The sequence below is a fragment of the Leucopleurus acutus genome (genome assembly GCF_964270905.1).
Source record: "Leucopleurus acutus genome assembly, chromosome: 2".
Lineage (NCBI taxonomy): Eukaryota > Metazoa > Chordata > Mammalia > Artiodactyla > Delphinidae > Leucopleurus > Leucopleurus acutus.
The window spans coordinates 1722499-1741659 of record NC_139143.1 but is presented as its reverse complement, the minus strand read 5'-3'; the positions used below and the strand labels follow the sequence as shown (position 1 = coordinate 1741659).

Below are 19161 nucleotides of genomic sequence, written 5' to 3'. Positions count from 1 at the left end.
GCGTCCCCCCTCACCGCGCCGCACCAAGCTGCCAAAGGGTCCATTTAGCTGTAGACGTGGGCGGGGCAGGCGGCCGGCTTGGAGAGCCTGGGTAATTGCCTATAATAAAAGCTCCTAGAGCCTTTGTTCCCGGGAGCGATTGCACAGTTGGGCTTGTGCTCGGAGGCCTGTGTGCACTTGGGAGATGGGGCCCGGAGACCTCCGCCTTCCTTCCTGCTGCCACAGAAGGCCGGGCGAGGACTCGGCCCCCCGGGCGTCGAGGTGACCCCGGCCTAGCCCGCCCCTCTTCCTCCTCCGACCTCCTTGCTGCCTGGACGCTGGGATCCGGGCCCCCTGGGCTCTCCCGAGGGGCCAGTGACCTCAGCTGCAGACGGAGCCCCTCGCGTGGGTGCACAGCGCAGCCTGAGGGCAGGACACAGGCCGCGAGCCCGAGTTACCAGGGGTCCTTCCGCCCTGTGGACGCCCTGCGTTCATGGGACTCAGGGACCCTGAAGGGTGACTCCTGGGGGCAACAGGTGGCCCCCTGCCCTCGGGTGCCCCCACCCCTGCCCCTGGCCTAACTTTGCCTAGAAGGCCCGCTGCCTGCCAGGGGAAGGGGCACACATATGCCCACTGGGGGGGGCTGGCCCAGCGCGGGGGGCAGAGCACCACAGGGGAAGAACTGACCTCCAAGGGGAGAGGCTCGAGGCCAGGGCGGCCTCCGCTGTGAGTGACCACCATTCTGTGTCCCGCAGGGCGCAGACCGATCCGGAGCCTGGCCCCCTCCGCCAGGGCAGCTGGGCTGCTGATGGCTACTCTGGCCCCCCCAGCAGGACTGAGGAGAGCCTCTCGTGCGTGGGTAAGTGCTCTGGGGGCGCGACCTCCTCCTGGTGCGCCAGAACTTTCCCCACCGCCGACAGGGGAGAAGCGGCCCCGCTTGACAACCAGGCACCGGCGTGTCAGTTGCACTCGGAGCTCGTGCTGTGCTTGATTCAACGCAGGGTCGCTCCACCAAACCCAGCAGCCCTGCAAGCTCGGGGCAGCGCAGGAGCCAGCGGGCTCCCTGCTTACCCAACGCCCAGGGTGGGTGTCGCTGAGGCCCTGACGGAAAGTGACGAGCTGGGAGACTGACAACCGAGAGCCAGGTCCGAGCCCAGCCCAGAACAGAGGAGGTGCTGGGCACCTGGCTGGGCCCCACGGCCTGACACCCGCCCCCTCCCCCAGGACCGCTTTTAACCGCCACTCCCTTGCAGGTCACTTCCCTGTGGCCTCCTGTAGTCACACCTGCCCCCAACGCGTGTCGTGCCGCTAACGCACCTTGGGAAGCAGAATGTGGGCCTTGTCAAGAGGGCCCCCAGAACTCGCCACGGTGGTCTCCCCCGAGCGCAGGGACATGGCCGTTCTCAGGGCCTGTCCCGCCTCTGGCCACGGCAGGTGCTCAGTGGGGGCTCTCTGGATGGAGGGACGGTGAGGGGTGAGTGAGTGCCTCATGGGCTGGGGGTTGGGTTCTAAAGGGGTCCGAGTCTAAACTCTTAGCGGGGCTTGGGTGTGTGTGTTGATTTTCTTGCAACATTAAAAAAAATCCCCGGAGGATGGCTGTGGTCACCCCAGAGGTACGTGAGACTCCGGGAACCAGCTCCATCCTTTCGTTCCCCGCAGGGTCGCTTGCCCCAGGACAGGAATGAACTTGCTTTTGGCAGAGCTGAGGTGGTCCACAGGATTTGTCTTACAGCTTCATCTCAGGGCCCTGCTCACAGTGGGCAAAGCTGGGGCTTAGAGCACAGCCTGACCCTCAAGTCGCCAGACGCCGGAGGTGGCCGCTCCTGCCTTCCCTGCAGGGCAGGTGGCCGGGGTCCATGTTGAGCCCTCTGCCGGCCTGGCCCCCAGCAGTGCTGGGAGTGGCAGCAGCCCCTCTTCCACGGCAAGCCCTGCCGAGGGGCTTCATGGGGCAGAGACGGGCGTCTAGAAAGTCAGCCGTGCGCTTCCACAGCGGCGCAGGCACAGGGGAAGCAGGGCACTGCAGGGACGGAAGGAGACCTCAGTTCGCTGGTACCAAAAGCCCATGAGTATCGGGATGCGGTAACCAGGAAACTGTGCAAGCTCTATTTTTGCATCTGCAGTGTTGCGAGTGTAATGGCTTCCTTATGTGTGTGCCACATCATTAGGGCCTGATGGCCTCCGGCTACCCAGGTGCCCGCTCACCGTCGCCATGCCATGCGCGCAGAGAGGAATTTCACACTGACATCCGCGCACACTGGCCCCGGGAGCACCGGGCTGCTCGGCTGGCGGGACCCCCCTCGCCAGCTAGATGGGAAGTGTCTGGTGGATGGCGGGGGGGGTTCTCTGTTGGGGGGGTGCAGGGCAGCCTTGGGAGGTGGGCTTCACGGCCAGAAGAGAGCCCCCTGCCTCCCCCAAGCCTCCCGGGATGTGGGCAAGGCCCCCGCGCCACCTGTGCTCCGGCTGTAGCTGTGGTCACGGTGTCCGTCTTGGCCAAGGATACCCCGAGCTCTGTGACAGGTGGAACGGGGAGAGATTTGGGGTCTGCCTGTGCTTCGTGGGGGAGGGGCTCTGTTCTCTGAGCCCGAGGAAACAGAGACGAGAGGAAAGGGGTCGGAAAGGAGGGCCTCACTCACTTGTTACTTCTCTCATTCAATCAAGAAGCCACCAGGGAGCCAGCTTTGTGTAGCAGGAAGAGAATTTCCCATGATGACTTGCCACCGAGCAGGGTGTTGGGCGTGGCCTTCATTTGTCCCAGTGTCCGTCCACCATCTACTGGCAGCTGCCCTGTCCTCCTCTGCCTCGGGCAGTGTAGGGGCAACTGTGCTGGTGCCCTGACCCTCCCCGTGCCCACCCAGCTATGCCAGGGAGAGCCTGGCACTGGTCCCCTGCTGACGCGCCCCTTGGTTGCCGTCAGCACTAACAGTGCCTGGGCCGCCGTTGGGTCTTAATTTGGAGAGTCGGGAAGCCAGGGCCGATGTCGGCGGCGCCCACGTGTGAGGCCGTGGGCGAGGGACCGGAAGGGTCGCCCCAAGGTCGACACAGGCGTCTTAATCACTTCCACTTCGTGGCGTGTGTGAGCGCTGAGTGGGCAGGGAACGAAGGGGCCTTCTCTCGTCCTCACACCGCGTGTCACTGGGGCACGAGCCCCCCTCGCCCGGCCCCCGCCTGGCTTCCCACACGAGGCGAGGGGCCCGGGAGCCGGCCTCGCGCTGGGCCTGTTCGCATTTCTCCGTATCCCTCTCTGTTACTGAGTCGACTCCATCTTTAAGCCACAGTCAGGTTTTCCACGTCGTGTGGGTTTGGGAGAGAAGACTCCAGATCTGGTGTGTCTTCCCAGGGCAGGAGCGAGGCTGGAACTTCCCTCGGGGAGGGTTTGCTCTGGGCCCCCAGGTGGCCGCATGCCCACCAGGCTCTCCCGGGACTGCAGAGGACTTGGGCTCGAAGGCCCTGGGGGTCAAAGCTGTAACGGACTGTAGCTTCCCCCAAACCCGGCCTCAGTTTCACTGGGGAGAGAGAGGCCCGGGGAGGGAGGAAGGCCTGCTCAGGGCAGCGTGCGTGGTTCGTGACAGCTGAGCTGAAACTGGGACCACTGCCTCGGACTCCCCAGATGCAGGGAGGACCAAATGCTGATGAGCTATTATTGAGCACTTACTGTGTGCAAGGCCCGGCGCCAGGCTCAAAGTCCTTGTAAGCACGTTACACACGCTCTGAGGCGGAGCCACTGCTCTGCTGTAGATGAGTGAGCTCGGCACAGAGAGGTTACGCAAACAACTTGTCTGAGGATGCACAGCGCTAGGATTGGAGTCCAGGTCACCCTCTTCCGGGGTCACCCCTGCCTTCCCGTCTGCTGCCGGTTGCATGGTTCAAGCTCAGCTGGGTCTCCCTCACTTCTGCCAGGCGGCGGGAAGGGGACGGGCCGGTGAGCCAGTCCCCGCGAGCCAGTCCCCGCCACCACCTCCCCCGACCTGAGCCAAGCCCGGGATGCCGCTGCCTCTGCCTCCCAAGCCTGTGTCCTTCATGCTGCGTTCACACCACCACCACCCCCGCCCCCGGACCCCACATCACGTTTCCACCCTCTGGGGAGTTTCGGGCTGAGCCGGGCCTGTGTCCCAGCCATCCGTGGAGAGAGGACGCACAGAAAATTGACTAGAAAACAGAGCGCAAGCTCTGGGCAGGCGCTATGAGCTGTGTTCTCGGGGCTCAGGCGGGTCAGGGCCGCTGTAGGGCCGGAGGGGCACAGAGCTCGGGGATAAACAGAGTAGGCGTCTGCAATGGAGCAGCCTTCCAGGACCTGGGACAGGAGGTCATCGTAACACTGAATGGCAGCGCCGACTCTACTGGGCTTCCTCTGAGCCAGGCGCTGCCCTACGCGCCTCTGGTCCTCCCAACACCTGGGCGGGGTGGGGACCCACACCTTTGCTGGCATCGCGGCCTTGCTGCTTGCTGGCTGTGCGGGCTTGGCCTGTTCCTAGTCTCCCTGTGCCTGTGTCACGACACCCACACCTTCTTCCAGGGGTTTTGTGGGGATAACACGCACCCGTGCGAGCCAAGTGCCGCGAAGCTCTGCCCGGCACGCGGGAGCCGCTCAGCACGTGCTGGGCACGACCTGCTGCTGCCCTGGGGTGGGGAGAGGGCCATTCCTAATGTGCCCACCTTACAGGTGACGGAAGGGTAGGGGACATCCCAAGGTGGTCCAGCCAGGACTGGAGCCCAGCCTTCAGAGGTCACGCTCTGGGCCAGCCCTGCCATGACCTCCCTGGGGGCAGGGGACACGTCCCTGGGCACCGAGGGAGGCCGGGGAGGCTGTGAGATGACCAGTGAGACGGGCCTGGCTCGGGGAGGGCCGCAGAGGGAGAGGCCAGGTAGTGAGGTCATCCAGGGTAGCCTGCTGAGCGGGATGTGGTACCTAAAGACTGGAGGCATCTGGATTCTGTTTCTTTGGAGGAGGGGAGGGGGAGGGGGGAGCCTGGGGGACTTCTCATGTCAGCGTTTGGCTGGGAATGGGGCTCACCTCCAGGCGGTGGATTCGGCCCATTTTAGTGGAGGGTCAAAAATAGCAGAGGCTGGGCAGCCCAGGCCCCCCGGGACTACCACCCACGAGCACTCGAAAAGCAATGCACAGGGCCGGCAGGGCCTAGCTTCCCTGCTTCCTGTTCTGCCCAAGAACACAGGGCCCCTGTGTTGCCCAACTCCACAGAATTATACCCATTCACCAAATTTTTATCCAGCACCGACTACATGTCAGGCACTCCTCTAGACACTTGGGTACATCCAGGGACAAAGCAGGCACAGACTTTGCCCAGTGGAGCTTCTGTGGCTGTCGAGCTGTGCAGTGTTCAGCCTGTGCAACTGTACATGAGCTGCACAGAGGCCCCGTGGTGGAGAAGCCCCAGCTCTGGAGTGTGCGTGCATCCCAGTGAGCGAGGACAGAGCTCTGGCTTCGGGACTCCCCCTGGGAATGTGAGCAGCGGCCACCTTCAGCGCTGGGAAAGCCGGGGTCTTTGATGCTGGGAAGGATGGTGGGAGGGAAGGTGATAAACATCCCCTGTGGTTTTCCTGGAGCTTCACCCCTGTGTTCCATGCCTGTCTGTCCTGGACTCAGCTCCTCCCTGCAGGGCTTTGAGATTCAACTCTCCGGCCTCAGATGAACTGCTTGCATTCTTCCTAGGAGATCCTACCCGGTTCATTCCTCCCTGCGCCTGTGGGCCGTGGGCGGGTCCCGAGGATAAGGACGCTTACTGGGAGGAGGTGGGCCTGGTCACTGGGAATCTCTCCAAATCAGACCACCCCCTACAACTTCGGGGCAGTTATCCGGGGAGCCGGGGTCGCGGGGCAGCTAGAAATCTCAGCCGTGGGAGGAGCTGTTTGCTAGGCTCCCACCACTGTCCCTCTGTGACCGGTGGAAAGACCTCGCCTCCAGGGTTGCCCTTAAAGACTTGGTTTCACAAGGCTTTGCCCCCTCCCTGCGGGCAAAGGTGGGTTCGTCCTTTCCTAACTTCTGGGGAGGCCCAGGCAGGTGGAGAGCACCCTCCAAGCCAGTGACATGCAAGGCTTCAGTCCCGCCCTGGGCACCACTGAATGGGCAGAAATGGGCGCACAGCATCCCTGCCCACGGCTCCCCCACCCCTGTGATTACAGGGTTAGGGTCCCCGCTGAGAGACACCCCCCCCCCCACAAGAAGATGCCCAGCAGCCCGCCCAGAAGGAGCTCTGGGAGACACAGTGGAGAGTGAGGGGACACGGACGCAGTGACCAGGACGATTAAGCTGAGAATCACCCCTGGTCATAACATTCATCCACACGAGTCCTCTAAGAGGCAGCCCGGATCAAAGCCCTGCCTTCCTGGGTATGTCTCCTGGGTTAGGGGTCGGGAGCTTCAGAGGCAGCTGAAGGTAGTTAAAGGGTCCGGGCAGAGGGAGGGCGGGTGGGCATGGGGTCGCCCAAGCCCTGGGGGCGGGGAGGGCAGGGAAGCACCTAGCTGTCCCTTCTCTCAAAGGGCGGGAGGGAAGCCAGCAGGTTCTGGGGGGAGAAGGGCTGAGGTCAGAGAGGGAAGGGACTTGCGGCAGGAGGGAGGCTCAGGCCCAGGGGCAGTGGAGCCCGGCAGCCCAGGTTGACAGTCCAGGGCAGGAGCTGGACCCCGTGAGCTCCTGCATCCTTCCCGCCTGGGAGGCGGGCGTGTGCAGCGGGGAGCAGAGGAGGGGAGCGTCTGGGGATGAGGTCAGGCTATAGGAAGGTGGAGTCCTCAGCCCGCACCAGTGGGTATTCTGGGCATCTGCAGGGCAGTTTGTGAGTGCCAAGCGGTCACCAGTGAATAGTCCATTACCATTCATTGAGACAGGAGCCATGGCATTCTTCTGTTACGTTTAATGCCTTGTTTAAAAACCTAACAAAACTCTAATAGAGTTGCCATCTGAGCGGCCACCGGATGGGAGTGTATCTCCAGGTAGGAAGAGGCCAGGTTCGTTAACTCAGCCGGCCCGGCCCTCCCCGGCCCAGGTGGGCAGAGCTTTCTCCTTTCTCTTAGAGCTGTCCTTAAATTTTTGGCATCAAGGACCTCTTTCAGAAGCTGGTAGACACTCAATCCGCCTCCCAGACAAATGGACGTATTCACAGCACAAAACTTGCATTTGATGGTAGCTTTTATGGGCCTTCTGTGTCTGGTCTGTGAACCCAGACTAAGAAATTCTGCTCTGCGGCAGTGATACCATCACAGCGCTGGCCAGACAACCTGGGTTTGGGCCTTGTGTTTTTCCTCATCTGGCTTTTGGGTTTCTTGGCCCACAGCAAGGTAATAGGATTGATTACAAACGGACCCGTCTGCCCTGAAGCAGAAAACTGAGTAAGATTATCTTTGAGGTTCCTCTGACCTTAGAACGGCCAATCCTGCACGGACGGGTCAAAGCGGACTGTAGGTTCGCCTGCATCAGAGGACACATACATACAGGCAGTTCATGGGCCTCCATCCCACATGACACAGGGCACAGCCAGCACACGCCGCCCTCCCCCTGCCCTGGCAAGAGTTCCTGCCCGCCACCCCCCACCTCTCAGGCCTGCGGTTGCCACGACGACCGATGGTTGCTCCTGGTCTCAGGATGGTGTACCTGGGCCTTGCAGAGCTCCTCTGAGGCCCAGCAGGTGTGTGGGCACGGTTGCCATGGCAACATAGAAGCCAAGCCCGTGCGGGGAACCTCCCGACTTCTTACCCTGGTCTCTGCATTAGCCGGGAGCAGGTCTCAGGAGGACTCAGACCGAGTCCTCCGGGTCAGGTGCTTCCTCCTGCCTCTCCCTGCTGGAAGCCCACCTCCACCCCGACCTGACTTCCTGACCAGCTGAAGGGCAGAGAATGTGGGCATTCTCTTAAGGCCACGTAGCGCGTCCTAAAGAGAACCCGAGACCCCCCAAGACTCGGGAATAAGGAAGTCCCCAAGGGGTCCTGGATGTGTTAGGGCTGCCAGGTCCCCTGCAAGTGACAAGGATCTCAGGACAGGGGTCCCGAGGCTGAGCCACGAAGGGCCCATGGTGCTGTGGACAAGGGGCCATAAGAGGAATCCTCCACCCTGTCCCCCAGCCCCAGTATTCTGCGGGCCAGTCCGAGTGTGACTGCAGTCCTGGACCCAGGCAGACCCCAGGTGCGGTGGGCATCCGGGCTCCAGGAAGCTCCCGGCTGGACAGGTCGTCCTCCCCAATCCCCACACCCCCTCCAGGACCCAGGCCTCCTTTTGGGATCACGTGCAATTATTGAGCAAGTCCTGAGAAACAGCAGGAGCTTGTGGGAGGTTGTGAGACCCGCAGATGTGTGTTCGAACTCTGATCCCACCAGCAGCCTGCTGGCTGGCCTTGGGCAAGCATACTTCTCTGTATAATGAAGATAATGAGAGTCCCCGCTTCAGGGGGTTTGACGGAACAGTGCAAGTGCCAGGTCTAAGAGGGTCTGCTTAGTGGTGGTAAAGACCCCCTTCCCCGCGGCTCCACGAGCATCAGTGAGCCCTTTTTTTTTATTGCGGTACGCGGGCCTCTCACTGCTGCGGCCTCTCCCGCGGCGGAGCACAGGCTCCGGACGCGCAGGCTCAGCGGCCACGGCTCACGGGCCCAGCCGCTCCGCGGCATGTGGGATCCTCCCGGACCGGGGCACGAACCCGCGTCCCCTGCATCGGCAGGCGGACTCTCAACCACGGGGCCACCAGGGAAGCCCAGTAAGCCCTTCTTAACAGCTCCATGTAGGGAGACGACGTCGTCAGCCCAGGCTGCTTTAACAAAAGTACCGTAGACCAGGCGGCTTAAACAACAGAAATGTGTTCCTCACGGTTCTGGAGGCTGGGAACTCCAAGGTCAAGGTGCCAGCCATTTCAGTTCCTGGGGACAGCTCTCTTCTTGTCTTGCAGACAGCCGTCTTCTCGCTGTGTCCTCACCTGGCTCGGAGCAAGCAAGCGCCCTGGTGGCTCTTCCTAAAAGGGCACTAATCCCATTGCCAGTTCTCCACCCTTGTGACCTAACTACCTCCCAAATGCCCTATCTCCAAATACCACCACACTGGGGATTAGAGTTTCAGTTTATGAATTTGGGGGGGATACCAACATGCAGTCTATAATGGGGGGCTTACAATTTAGCTAGAGGGGGAGGATCTCCCCCTAGGATACAACTGGGCAGAATTTGACCACGTGGCACCCTGACTATAATCGGTAGAGAGGAAAGTTCAAGATAAGCGTGGGATGTAGTCAGAGAAGGCTTCCTAGAGAAGGCGGCTCCAAGGCTGGGCCTTGAAGGGTGAACCGGACTTGAATTCACATAAGCGAAGGCATCGGGGAGGAGGGCAGACACAGCCGAGGCGCAGGCATGGGGCTTGGCCTGGACCGGAGGGTGGGTAGGAGAGCATCAGAGAGCAAGGCTCCCGGGGGCGGGAGAGGGAGGCCGAGTGCTGTGTGTGGGTCCGCACTGGCCTCTGTGGCGGCTGATACCAGAGGGTGGGGGGGCAGTCCTTCCCTGGGGAGCCACCCAGCTCACCTCCGCCCGCCATCACGGAGTTCCGGCTTGAAATGGAGAAGGAGGGCGTCAGCGCGCAGTGGGCCTGGGCGGGGTGCTTAGAAGAGCAGGAACCCAGGGTCTTGCTGTGCACGCCCGGCTCCCCTGCCGAGGAACGGAGGTCCCGTGATCTAGCCTGGGGGTCAGGGTGCTTGGGGGCGTTAGGGAGCCACAGCCCAGCCCTAAATCGGACCTCACTTCCCGGGTCTCAGGCCCTCGGCCACAGTCCCCACCCCCTGTGGGGCTGCACACCCGGAGCACCCAGCCTCTGAGCAGAGGACCTACACCCTCCCAGCCCGGGAGAGCCCTGCCCTCCAGCTGGGGACATTGGGCTTCAGGCTCAGGCCCTGTGTCCTCCCGGGCTCGTGTCGGCCCCCCTACTTCACAGGATGAGCAGGCTCACCCCCGTCCTGTTGGCACGGAGGCTCAGGGCAGATGCGTCCAGGCTGCTGTGAGCTCCCAGGAACGTGGGCTGGAGTCAGACTTCCGCAGCACCCTCAGCCTCCCGGAAGTGCTCCCTGAGACGCTGGGCCAGAGGCAGACTGGGGCCCACGGTCCCTGGCTCCACTCCCAGCCTTGGGTTGGCTGGGCCTCATTTTCCCCAGCACAGGCAGACAGCAGATCTCTGCTGGGCCCACACTCCTGACCTTGGAGCCCATGGGAAAACCCCCCAACCCTGAAGCTTAGGGAGCCTCCTGGGACCAGAGAGGCGGAGCCAGGGCCCTGCAGAGTCCACAGAAACGTCTCAGCTGCCGAGGCCCTGGAAAGCAAAGGCTGGGAGGAAGCAAGAGAATCAGTCTGGGAGGGCTTCCTGGATGAGGTGCGAGCCAGCTGGTACATCCATGCTGGACCACTGTGTCCACCGGCTTCTTCTTCTCCTCCAGGTGGCCCGGGAGGGTGGGGGTCGCGTTCCTGGTGGGACTGCTAGGTGCGCGAGGGAACGTGAGGACTTCTTGCCCACTCCCGCCGTGTCCCCCAGAGGTGTGCAGGGCAGAGATGGGGGAGGAGAGGGTCTCAGCTGTGCCCCGTCCCGAGGTCACAAGAACTGGAGCTTCCTCCAAGGGGCAGAGGGAGGGTCTGCCGGCCTCCCCGCAGCCCGGGGCTGTAGGGAAGGGAGGGAAGATGTGGCTGGGACGCTGTCCCCGGGCCTGGCTGCCGTTCAGCACCAGCTGCGCTGTCTCTCACCACGGGTACCGAGAGGTCACTGCTGTTTACACTCCCCACACATCTGCTCTGAGTCACGCATTCATTCATTCCATCAATCGTCATTCATCAAATATTTCTGAGAGCCCACTGTGTGCAAAGAGCCGTGATGGGTTCTGGGAAAAGTTCATGGTCAGTAAAGCCAACCGAGGGTGGATCCTTGGGAATCACAGATGAGTGGATAAAGGATGTTGGCTGGATGCCGGGAAATTATTGCATTGGCTGCAGTAAGCGTGTGGGTGAGTCTGGAGCGGAATCGCACAGGAGGGCCCTTTGGTGTTGAGAAGGCCCAGGAGAAGCAGAGGGTCTAATCGTCTTTCCACGGCAGCTCCTCCTGAAGTCTTTGCGACCTTGACTGACAGCAACCCCAGGCCTAGAACTGTCCAGGCCCCAATCCTTGGGGTCTCAACCCAATCCTTGACCCCTCTCTTTCCCAAAGACCCACCTCTGGTCCATCAGCAAACCCTAACGGCTTCAAAAGATGCCCAGCGTTGACCATTCCTCACCACCGCCAAAGTCACCACCAGTTCCAAGCCACCATCCTCCCTCACCTTGATTTTTGCAGTCTGCCCAGGAGCCCCGTCCAGCAGCCAAGGGACCCTTCCGAGGGGGAGCCAGGCTGTGCCAGTCCTGTGCTCCAAGCCTGCCAGGGGGCTCCCGTCTCACTGAGGGAAAGCAAGGGATGACCTCTGAGGCCTCCGCACACTGGCCTCCATCACATCCTGACCTCACTGCCTGCCGCCGGCCCCGTCTTTTCTCTCTAGCAGATGTGCCTCTGATCTTGCGATTCTCCGAACACACCAGGCACACCCTGCCTCAGGGCTTTGCCTGGGCTGTTCCCTCTGCCTGGAAACCTCTTCCCCAGATATCTGTAGAGATTGTCCCCTCTCTTCTTCAGATCTTTACTTAAATGAACCTTCTCAGTAAAGCCTTCCTTGGTCACCGAATCGGATAGTCACCCCCTGCCCACAGCGGTTTCACGTCCCCTTCCTGCTTTGTTCCTTCTCCTCAGCACTTCTCAGCAGCTGACATTTCTGTCTACTGCCTGTCCCTCCCAGTGGAGTGGATGTCCCATGAGGACAAGAGTTTTTGTCTGTCCCGTCCTCTGCTGCACCCGCAGCACCTGTCAGAGCTGGCGTGTGGAGGCGCTGAGCAGATGTAAGCACTGGGAGGCTGGCCGTCCAGCTGCGGACGAGACACCACTCGGGCATCAGCCACCTCCGCGGCCTCCAGCCTGGCCTCGTCAAGAAGTCCCTGCTGAGAGGTGGAAGGACATGGGGGGTCGGTGACGTGGAAGAGAAAAGGGCAGAAGGAAGTGGGCATCAGTGGCTGGAGGGCTTTCCACAAAGGTGGAGGTGTCGGGAGGTGATGGAGGACCTCATCACAGGGGTCAGGTGGGGACACCTTAAAGAAGGTGCTTGTCGCTCAGCCCCTGGCCCAGGGTGGGTGGGCTAGTGCCCAGCCCCTGCTCTCCAGATCCTGACTGTGGGCATAGAAGTCAAGAGAACCCTCCCCTCTTCTCTGCTCTGCCCTTAGCCCTTGAGGGAACCAAGTGTGGACTCACCTGCCCACTCCCCCTGCCTCAGATCCCACCTTCTCCCAAGGTCACCTTTCAAGGTCAACCAGGTGGGGGCAGCCTAGCCCTCCTTCCCAACTTCTCCTCTCTTCCTCACTCCCCACCCCCCAAGATCCTCTCTCAAACCCAGGGGCAGATCCCAGAACGCCCTCCCACAACCAGGGCTGCATCCGTTTCCAGTCACGGGAGAGGGATGTAACATCACACTGCATGCCTGTCCTTGGCCGTGTGCCCGTATCTTCATTCCTCGAGTTGCTTTAAGTTATCGGTCAACAGATGTGGTCAGATCGCTCATCCCACACCCACTGCAGAGACTGCCAATGCCTTTGGAGAGAGAGGAGTGGGGTGATGAGCGGTTTCGGGGGGCTGGAGATTGGGGACTTTCATGATTCCAAACCAGCCTCCTTCCCGAGTCCCCTCTGGAGCCCAGGCAGGGTCCAGTCCCCGGCACCCACTCCCTGCCCAGCCGGGCCTCTGCCTCCGCACACAGATCCTCGCCTTCTCTCTTCATTGGACCCTCCTGGCCAGGCGGTCCTGCAGACTGGGGAGAGGGGACGGGGCAGGGTGGGAGGGGCTCCAGTCTGGGATTGGGGGTGCTGTGACAGGGCAGGATCCTCTCTTTTTAGGACTCACTTGAGGAAGCATATATTGGCTTTATCGACTGATGCTGGAATGGCTGTTGCCACGGCAGCTGAGGGCTCCCACTGCAGTAGAGGATGGTGGGAAACTCAGGGGATGTGAAGGGAATAAAGAGAGCCGCCAGACAGAGGGAGAGGCCTCGCTGGGGAGCGTCTATAAGTTCCAGGATGCCAAGATGACGCTTTAAAGGGACCACCCCGTGATCACAGCAACACCCTTTAGAGAGGGACGGTGGGAAGGTGAGCACGGAAGGTGTTTTCTGCCTCATAAATCGGCAGGTGGTGTTTCATGCAGAGGGAGGATGGAGGGGGTCTGGTGCCTCTCTTCTGGAAAACCTTTTCTAGAAGGAGGCAAATTTTCAGGAGCTGTTTATTGAAGCAAGGGGACGGGCATGGGGTTTGGGGCACGTGATATCCCTCGGGAGAAGACACAGGGGAATAAAGAGAGGGGGCAGGGACCAGGCTGAAACACGGGAGCCGATGAGGAAGGAAGGAGGATCAGGTCCGGGGCAGTGGGACTCCAGGGACCAGGAAGCGCAAGTGGACAGCGCAACAGGTGGAGTAGTGTCAGAGCAACTCCAGGCACTGATGTGGGAGGAGGGAACCTACAGACATGGGTACCAGAGACGAGGGGCCGGAGGAGGCGCCGGACCTTGTGTACAGCAGCGCGCACCGGCTGGACCACAGCGCAAATCATGCCCTTCGGCCAGACGGCAGCCAGTTCATTTCTCCTTATCTGCTAAGGAGAAGATTGAATTTATGTGCAGGAGGAGAACATACACGCAACAAGCAAACTACTGTAGCCTGGTACATTAGGGAACAAGTGTCCCCAGACTCCCAAGCTGCTCTTTTTAGGGATGGTGAGATTCCCCCGTGACTGAATTAGCTGTGTCTTGTGCAAACTGCAGGAGACCCCCGAGTAAGGATGAGGACTTCAGAAGCGATTGTGATTTCATGAAAGGTGGCCTGTGTCGGGGGAGGGAGCGCATGATCACCCAGACCTTTGGCACCGACGATGGGACTGGATCCCCTCCTTGAGCCGGGATCTTGTGTCTGGGCTTAAGCATGAGTGTCTCGTGTGTGCCCAGAGGGAAGATTTCCTGACTGGCCTCCTCCTTTGGGCACTCTCTGTGCCCGGACCAAGTTCTGGCATGAAACCACTTGAGTCCCTTTACCCATCCATTTGCTTCTCACTCCCTATCTGAAATCGCCATCCCAGTCTACCTGAGTCTCCGAAGTTCTGGACACATTCCCAGAGGCCAGTCTGCATTGTGCTGGGGGACCTTCTAGTGAACTTGCACTCACTGCCCCTGACCCTGCACCCGCCCCCCGTTTGAACCCTTCCCTATTTACACTGCATCCTACTCCAGGAAGCCTCTGAGATTTCCTTCACCTATTCTCCCACCTGCCAGCACGACCTCTTACTCCTATGCTCATACGTACTGGGAACCTCCTACGTAAGTGCCAGACCCTGGGGTTACAGCATCAGTGAGACAGCCAGGAGCTCTGTTCTCCGGGGTTGGGAGTCTCCCCCTTGTCATTCCTGTAATCAGTATACACCCACCTCCGTCTGTCTGCCTGCAGTGAATGTGGTGATGTGCTTGACATTGCTGTTTCCCATGAAAAGGAGTATTATTCTCCCAGGTCTTGTAGTGCTATCTTGCATGTCCTCCCAGACACTGAGTTCCCTGAGGGCAGAATCGCCATCTTTCTGTTTCTCCAGTGCCCAGCCAAGGGTCCACGTTTCTTACCAAACACCCCTCTGCCTGAGAAGTCAGTGCTCAGTACTGCGGTCAGTGCATCCTCTCTGCCATGACACCTGGACTTGCAGACTTTATAGTGTCTCAGTCCAGGCCTGGGAGGATGGAAGACAGAGTCCTGGGGACGGGACCCAGGAGCCATGCAGGGAGCAGGCCCGGAGCACAGCCCTCAGGCCTCCAAATCCACGTTACCAACACAGCGGCAGCATCTGCTCCACCAAGGTGCCGAGAGACACGGCTCCGTCCCTGAGAGCGTGGGTGCCGGTGGGGGAGACGGACGCGTACACAAATGCCTCTCACACCAGGCAGGCTGTGATGAGCGCTAGCGGAGTGCGTGAAGCAGGAGACTCCGATTCTAGGGTGAAGGGGGCCTGGGGCTAGAGAGATGGAGGTTGGGAATGAAGTGGGCAGGTATCCGATGGCTAGTGCTTTCTGGCAAAGGGTTCTCAGGGCTGTGCCTTCCCCAGTGTGTGGCTCCGCCGGGGCCCACTCCTCCCTTTCTCCTGTCCCTCACTTTCTTGCCGGAGGACCGTTTTGCTTAGGCAACTTGGCCCTGACCTGGGAGGCCGTGGAGAATGGGCAGTGTCGCCCTCTGCTGAGGGCAGCCCCATGCAAACGGCTGCCTGCTCAGTCAGCCTCTAGCCTCCAGTCCCCCCTCGACCCCATCTGTCTTCCCAGGGCCCGGGGGGCAGGGAAGGGAGAAGGGCTATAGGAAAATGTCTTTTTTAAGCGCTCTGCAGGCTCCACTGGAGGTGTGGCAGGCAAGGGGCCAGGGCTCAGCTTCTCCTGATGCCCTGGGTTTGACAAAGAGCTTTGCAGGTCCAAAGTCCCTTTAGCTCTTAAGCTGGTACTGTAACCACCGTGAGAGAAGACGGGGGGTGGGGGGGTGGGGGGGTGCAGTGACTTTGACAAGGTCATACAGTCATTGGTAACCCAGTCTCCGGATCCCGAGAGTCAGGCCTTGCCTGCAGCGCCCTGAGGCCCCTGCCCAGTCAACCCTGGGTCTTCCCAAGCCACCCTCGTCCACCCCCTGCCCCCGTCCTCCGGAGGCACCCCGCACTTCAGGAGAGCAGCCTGGAGCCTCAGAGACGGAAGGCAAGTGGGGGGCCGGGAGTTTCCCAGGCGACCTGGATATTTTCTCCACGCTCGCCGCATCTCCCCCCAGGCCTCACGAGCCCACTCTCCCTCCGCGTCCCGAGCCGCCCCGTCTCAGCCCCTTTTACCCGCACGCCCACACCAGCTCAACGGAACCTTTCCACCGCCCCCCCCCCCCCACCTCCGGGCTTGGCACGGGGCAACCCGTGCCCCGGAACCCGCCCGCCTCGGCGGGGAAAGCGATGAGAAGACCGGGTCGAATCCTTCATCTCCCCCTACCCACTACTCATCCGCCCCTGGCTTTCGGCTGCAGATACCACCCCCTCTCGAGCCAGAAATAGACTCTCTCTCCCCCACCTCCCGGCGCTCGCGCACACCCCTCCCCCCCACCTCCCGGCGCTCGCGCACACCCCTCCCCCCGCCTCCCGGCGCTCGCGCACACCCCTCCCCCCCACCTCCCGGCGCTCGCGCACACCCCTCCCCCCCCGCCTCCCGGCGCTCGCGCACACCCCTCTCCCCCCGCCTCCCGGCGCTCGCGCACACCCCTCCCCCCCACCTCCCGGCGCTCGCGCACACCCCTCCCCCCCCACCTCCCGGCGCTCGCGCACACCCCTCTCCCCCCACCTCCCGGCGCTCGCGCACACCCCCCCCCTTCTCCGCCGGCTCCTCCGCCTCCCTCCTCCTTCCTGCGCTCCGAGCCGCAGCCCGCAGCCTCCGCTCCCGCTGGCGGGCGGCGCGCGACCCACGGGACCCACCGGCCGGCGGGCGGAGGGGCGGGCGGGGGACCGGGTCCCGGCGCCGGGCAGCTCCGAGCGCCGGCCAGCTGCGGGGCTTGCGTTCTTCTTTGATTGATTTTAAGATTTTGATTTGTATTTTCCCCGCCCCGCCCCTTTTCCTCCGACCCCGCCCCATCGCTCCACGGCTTCCGCGCTCCTTCCCTTTCCCCGGCTTCCTTCTTCGCGTTTCTTTCCCCTGCGCCTCGGCTCGCCTCCTCCCCGCTCCCTCGCTCCCTCCTCTTTCCTCTCCCCTTCCTCCTCGGTTTCTTCCGTCCTTTCTCTCCCCCTCCCCTCCCCTCCCCCGCCTCCTCCTCCCTGCGCGCTCCCCCCCCCCGCCCCCGGTGCCTGCAGACGCGCGGATCGTCCATGCGCTCCTCGCGGGCAGAATGCTGGGCGGCAGCGTCAAGAGCGTGCAGCCCGAGGTGGAGCAGAGCGGCGGCGGCGGCGACGAGGGCGCGGACGAGCCTCGGGGCGCGGGCAGGAAGGCGGCGGCGGACGGCAGAGGCATGCTGCCCAAGCGCGCCAAGGCGCCGGGCGGCGGCGGCATGGCCAAGGCCAGCGCGGCGGAGCTCAAGGTCTTCAAGTCCGGCAGCGTGGACGGCCGAGTCCCCGGCGGGCCGCCCGCCTCCAACCTGCGGAAGCAGAAGTCGCTCACCAACCTCTCGTTCCTCACGGACTCTGAGAAGAAGATGCAGCTATACGAGCCCGAGTGGAGCGACGACATGGCCAAGGCGCCCAAGGGCTTAGGCAAGGCGGGCCCCAAAGGCCGCGAGGCTCCGCTGATGTCCAAGACGCTGTCCAAGTCCGAGCACTCGCTCTTCCAGGCCAAGGGCGGCCCGGCGGGCGGCGCCAAGACCCCCCTGGCCCCGCTCGCCCCCAGCCTGGGGAAGCCGAGCCGGATCCCGCGCGGCCCCTACGCCGAGGTCAAGCCGCTCAGCAAGGCTCCTGAGGCGGCCGTGAGCGACGACGGCAAGTCGGACGACGAGCTGCTCTCCAGCAAAGCCAAGGCGCAGAAGGGCTCCGGGCCCGTGCCCCCCGCCAAGGGCCAGGAGGAGCGCGCCTTCCTCAAGGTGGACCCCGAGCTCGTGGTGACCGTGCTGGGAGACCTGGAGCAGCTGCTCTTCAGCCAGGTGCTGGGTGAGTCCTGCCTCCCCGCCCCACCCCTGCCTTTCCCCTCGCCCGCTGCCAGGGAGGCTGTGGGGAGAGCGGCGGGGCTCTCTAGGCCCCGGCTCGGGCTATGCGGGGACACTGCGCCCAGATGTACAGGGCTGGCCCATCCCCAGGTGCAGATGGCTGAAGTGCGCCTGGGTAGAGATGTCCCCAGGCTGGGGCTCTGCTCTGGCCTGCCGGAGGTGAGGCTGGACAATGGGGTGGGGGGCTTAGCTTCTCAGAAATAGAGCCCATCAGCTTCCTGGGATCTTAAAGCCTAGAATCTTAATACGGCAAAACCTGGGGGGCTGGTGGTGACCTCTGCCGTGTGTGGTCTGTGCTGGGCAAGATGACAGTCAGCATTGCCGGGGAGCGCCGGTGGGAGCCGATCTAGAGCACAGATGTGGGGAAAGCAGATGTGAGGGCTGTTTGGCCGCGGAGCAGAGCTGAGGCTCCGCTTCCTCTGTGGATCCCCGGTGGGAGCACGAGTCGGATTTCCCGGGTATGGGCTCTGGCAAGGAGGCACGACAGGGGCCTGGGGGCAGGCGGGCAGCCAGCTGCCCGCATCTGGACGCGTGTCCTGTACCTCGGCCCCGGCCCCAGGCCTGGGCCAAACCCCTACCCCACCCCACTCCGCAGGTTTTTAGGGCGTGTGGAAAGGTCTGGGCTTTCGCGCGGAGACTCCTGGTTGACTGGGAAGCCTTTGCCTTTTGGCTAATGGAAGCCGAGCGGGCGGGAAGGGAGGAACAAAGCTCGCTCGGGCGGAGGAAGCGCAGAGAGCTGCCCCATTGTTCTCCGAGCCTGAAGAGCCTAAGCAAAAAACCCGGAGCGGGCCCGGAACTGCGCTTGCTTTCCCCGGGGACCCTGTGCCCTGAGAGGGAGGGACCCGGGATGCGCGGGACGCAAGGCCGCTGCGCCTCGGGAGCCGGCGCGGGCCGTGCCGGGGCCGCGAGAGGACAGCGGCGAGGCCCGGAGCCGGGCGGCCGCCGTGGCTCCGCGGACTTGTTGCGGTGGCGGGGATGTGGGTCCTCCGGCGCCGAGGGACCCGAGCTTCCCGGGCTGCCAGCCCCGCTGGGGGCTGGGGAGGGGCGTGTCCGTGCGCGTGTGAGGGGCGGGACCGACGCGGGCTGCGGTCTGAGTGATGGGCAGGACGAGGTGGGGCGCGTGGGAATGGGGGGTGAGGTGCTCGCCTGGCGGCCTGGAGGAGGCAGCGCTGGGAAGGACGGCTTCGACCTACCGCGACCTTCGCGGGACCCACAGGCCCCGTGTGGGCCAGGACGAGGGACCCCGAGCAGGGGCAGGGATCTGGAGCTTCGGATTCAGAGGCTCACAGAGGAGGCCGCATATGGGCTCTGCAGGGGCAGTCGGGGGGCTGGACAAGGGCAAAGAGGGGGGCGCAGCGGCCTGAGGGCCCGGCCTCCGCAGGCAGGGACCCGTGGACGTGAGGGTGGGGGCAGAAGCCGAGGG

At 62.8% G+C, this 19161-nt stretch overlaps 1 protein-coding gene across 1 annotated transcript in view; it reads left to right on the top strand.

Annotated features, from left to right (window-relative positions):
• The window catches only part of NAV1 (neuron navigator 1), a gene marked incomplete at both ends in the record, with an annotated part of 207225 nt that overhangs the window by 65275 nt on the left and 122789 nt on the right, over positions 1–19161 (top strand). Inside the window, 2 exons of the mRNA XM_082860446.1 lie at positions 735–838; positions 16897–17682. Of these exons, the coding sequence (XP_082716572.1) occupies positions 735–838; positions 16897–17682 (890 nt within the window). The remainder of the gene's footprint in view (positions 1–734; positions 839–16896; positions 17683–19161) is intronic.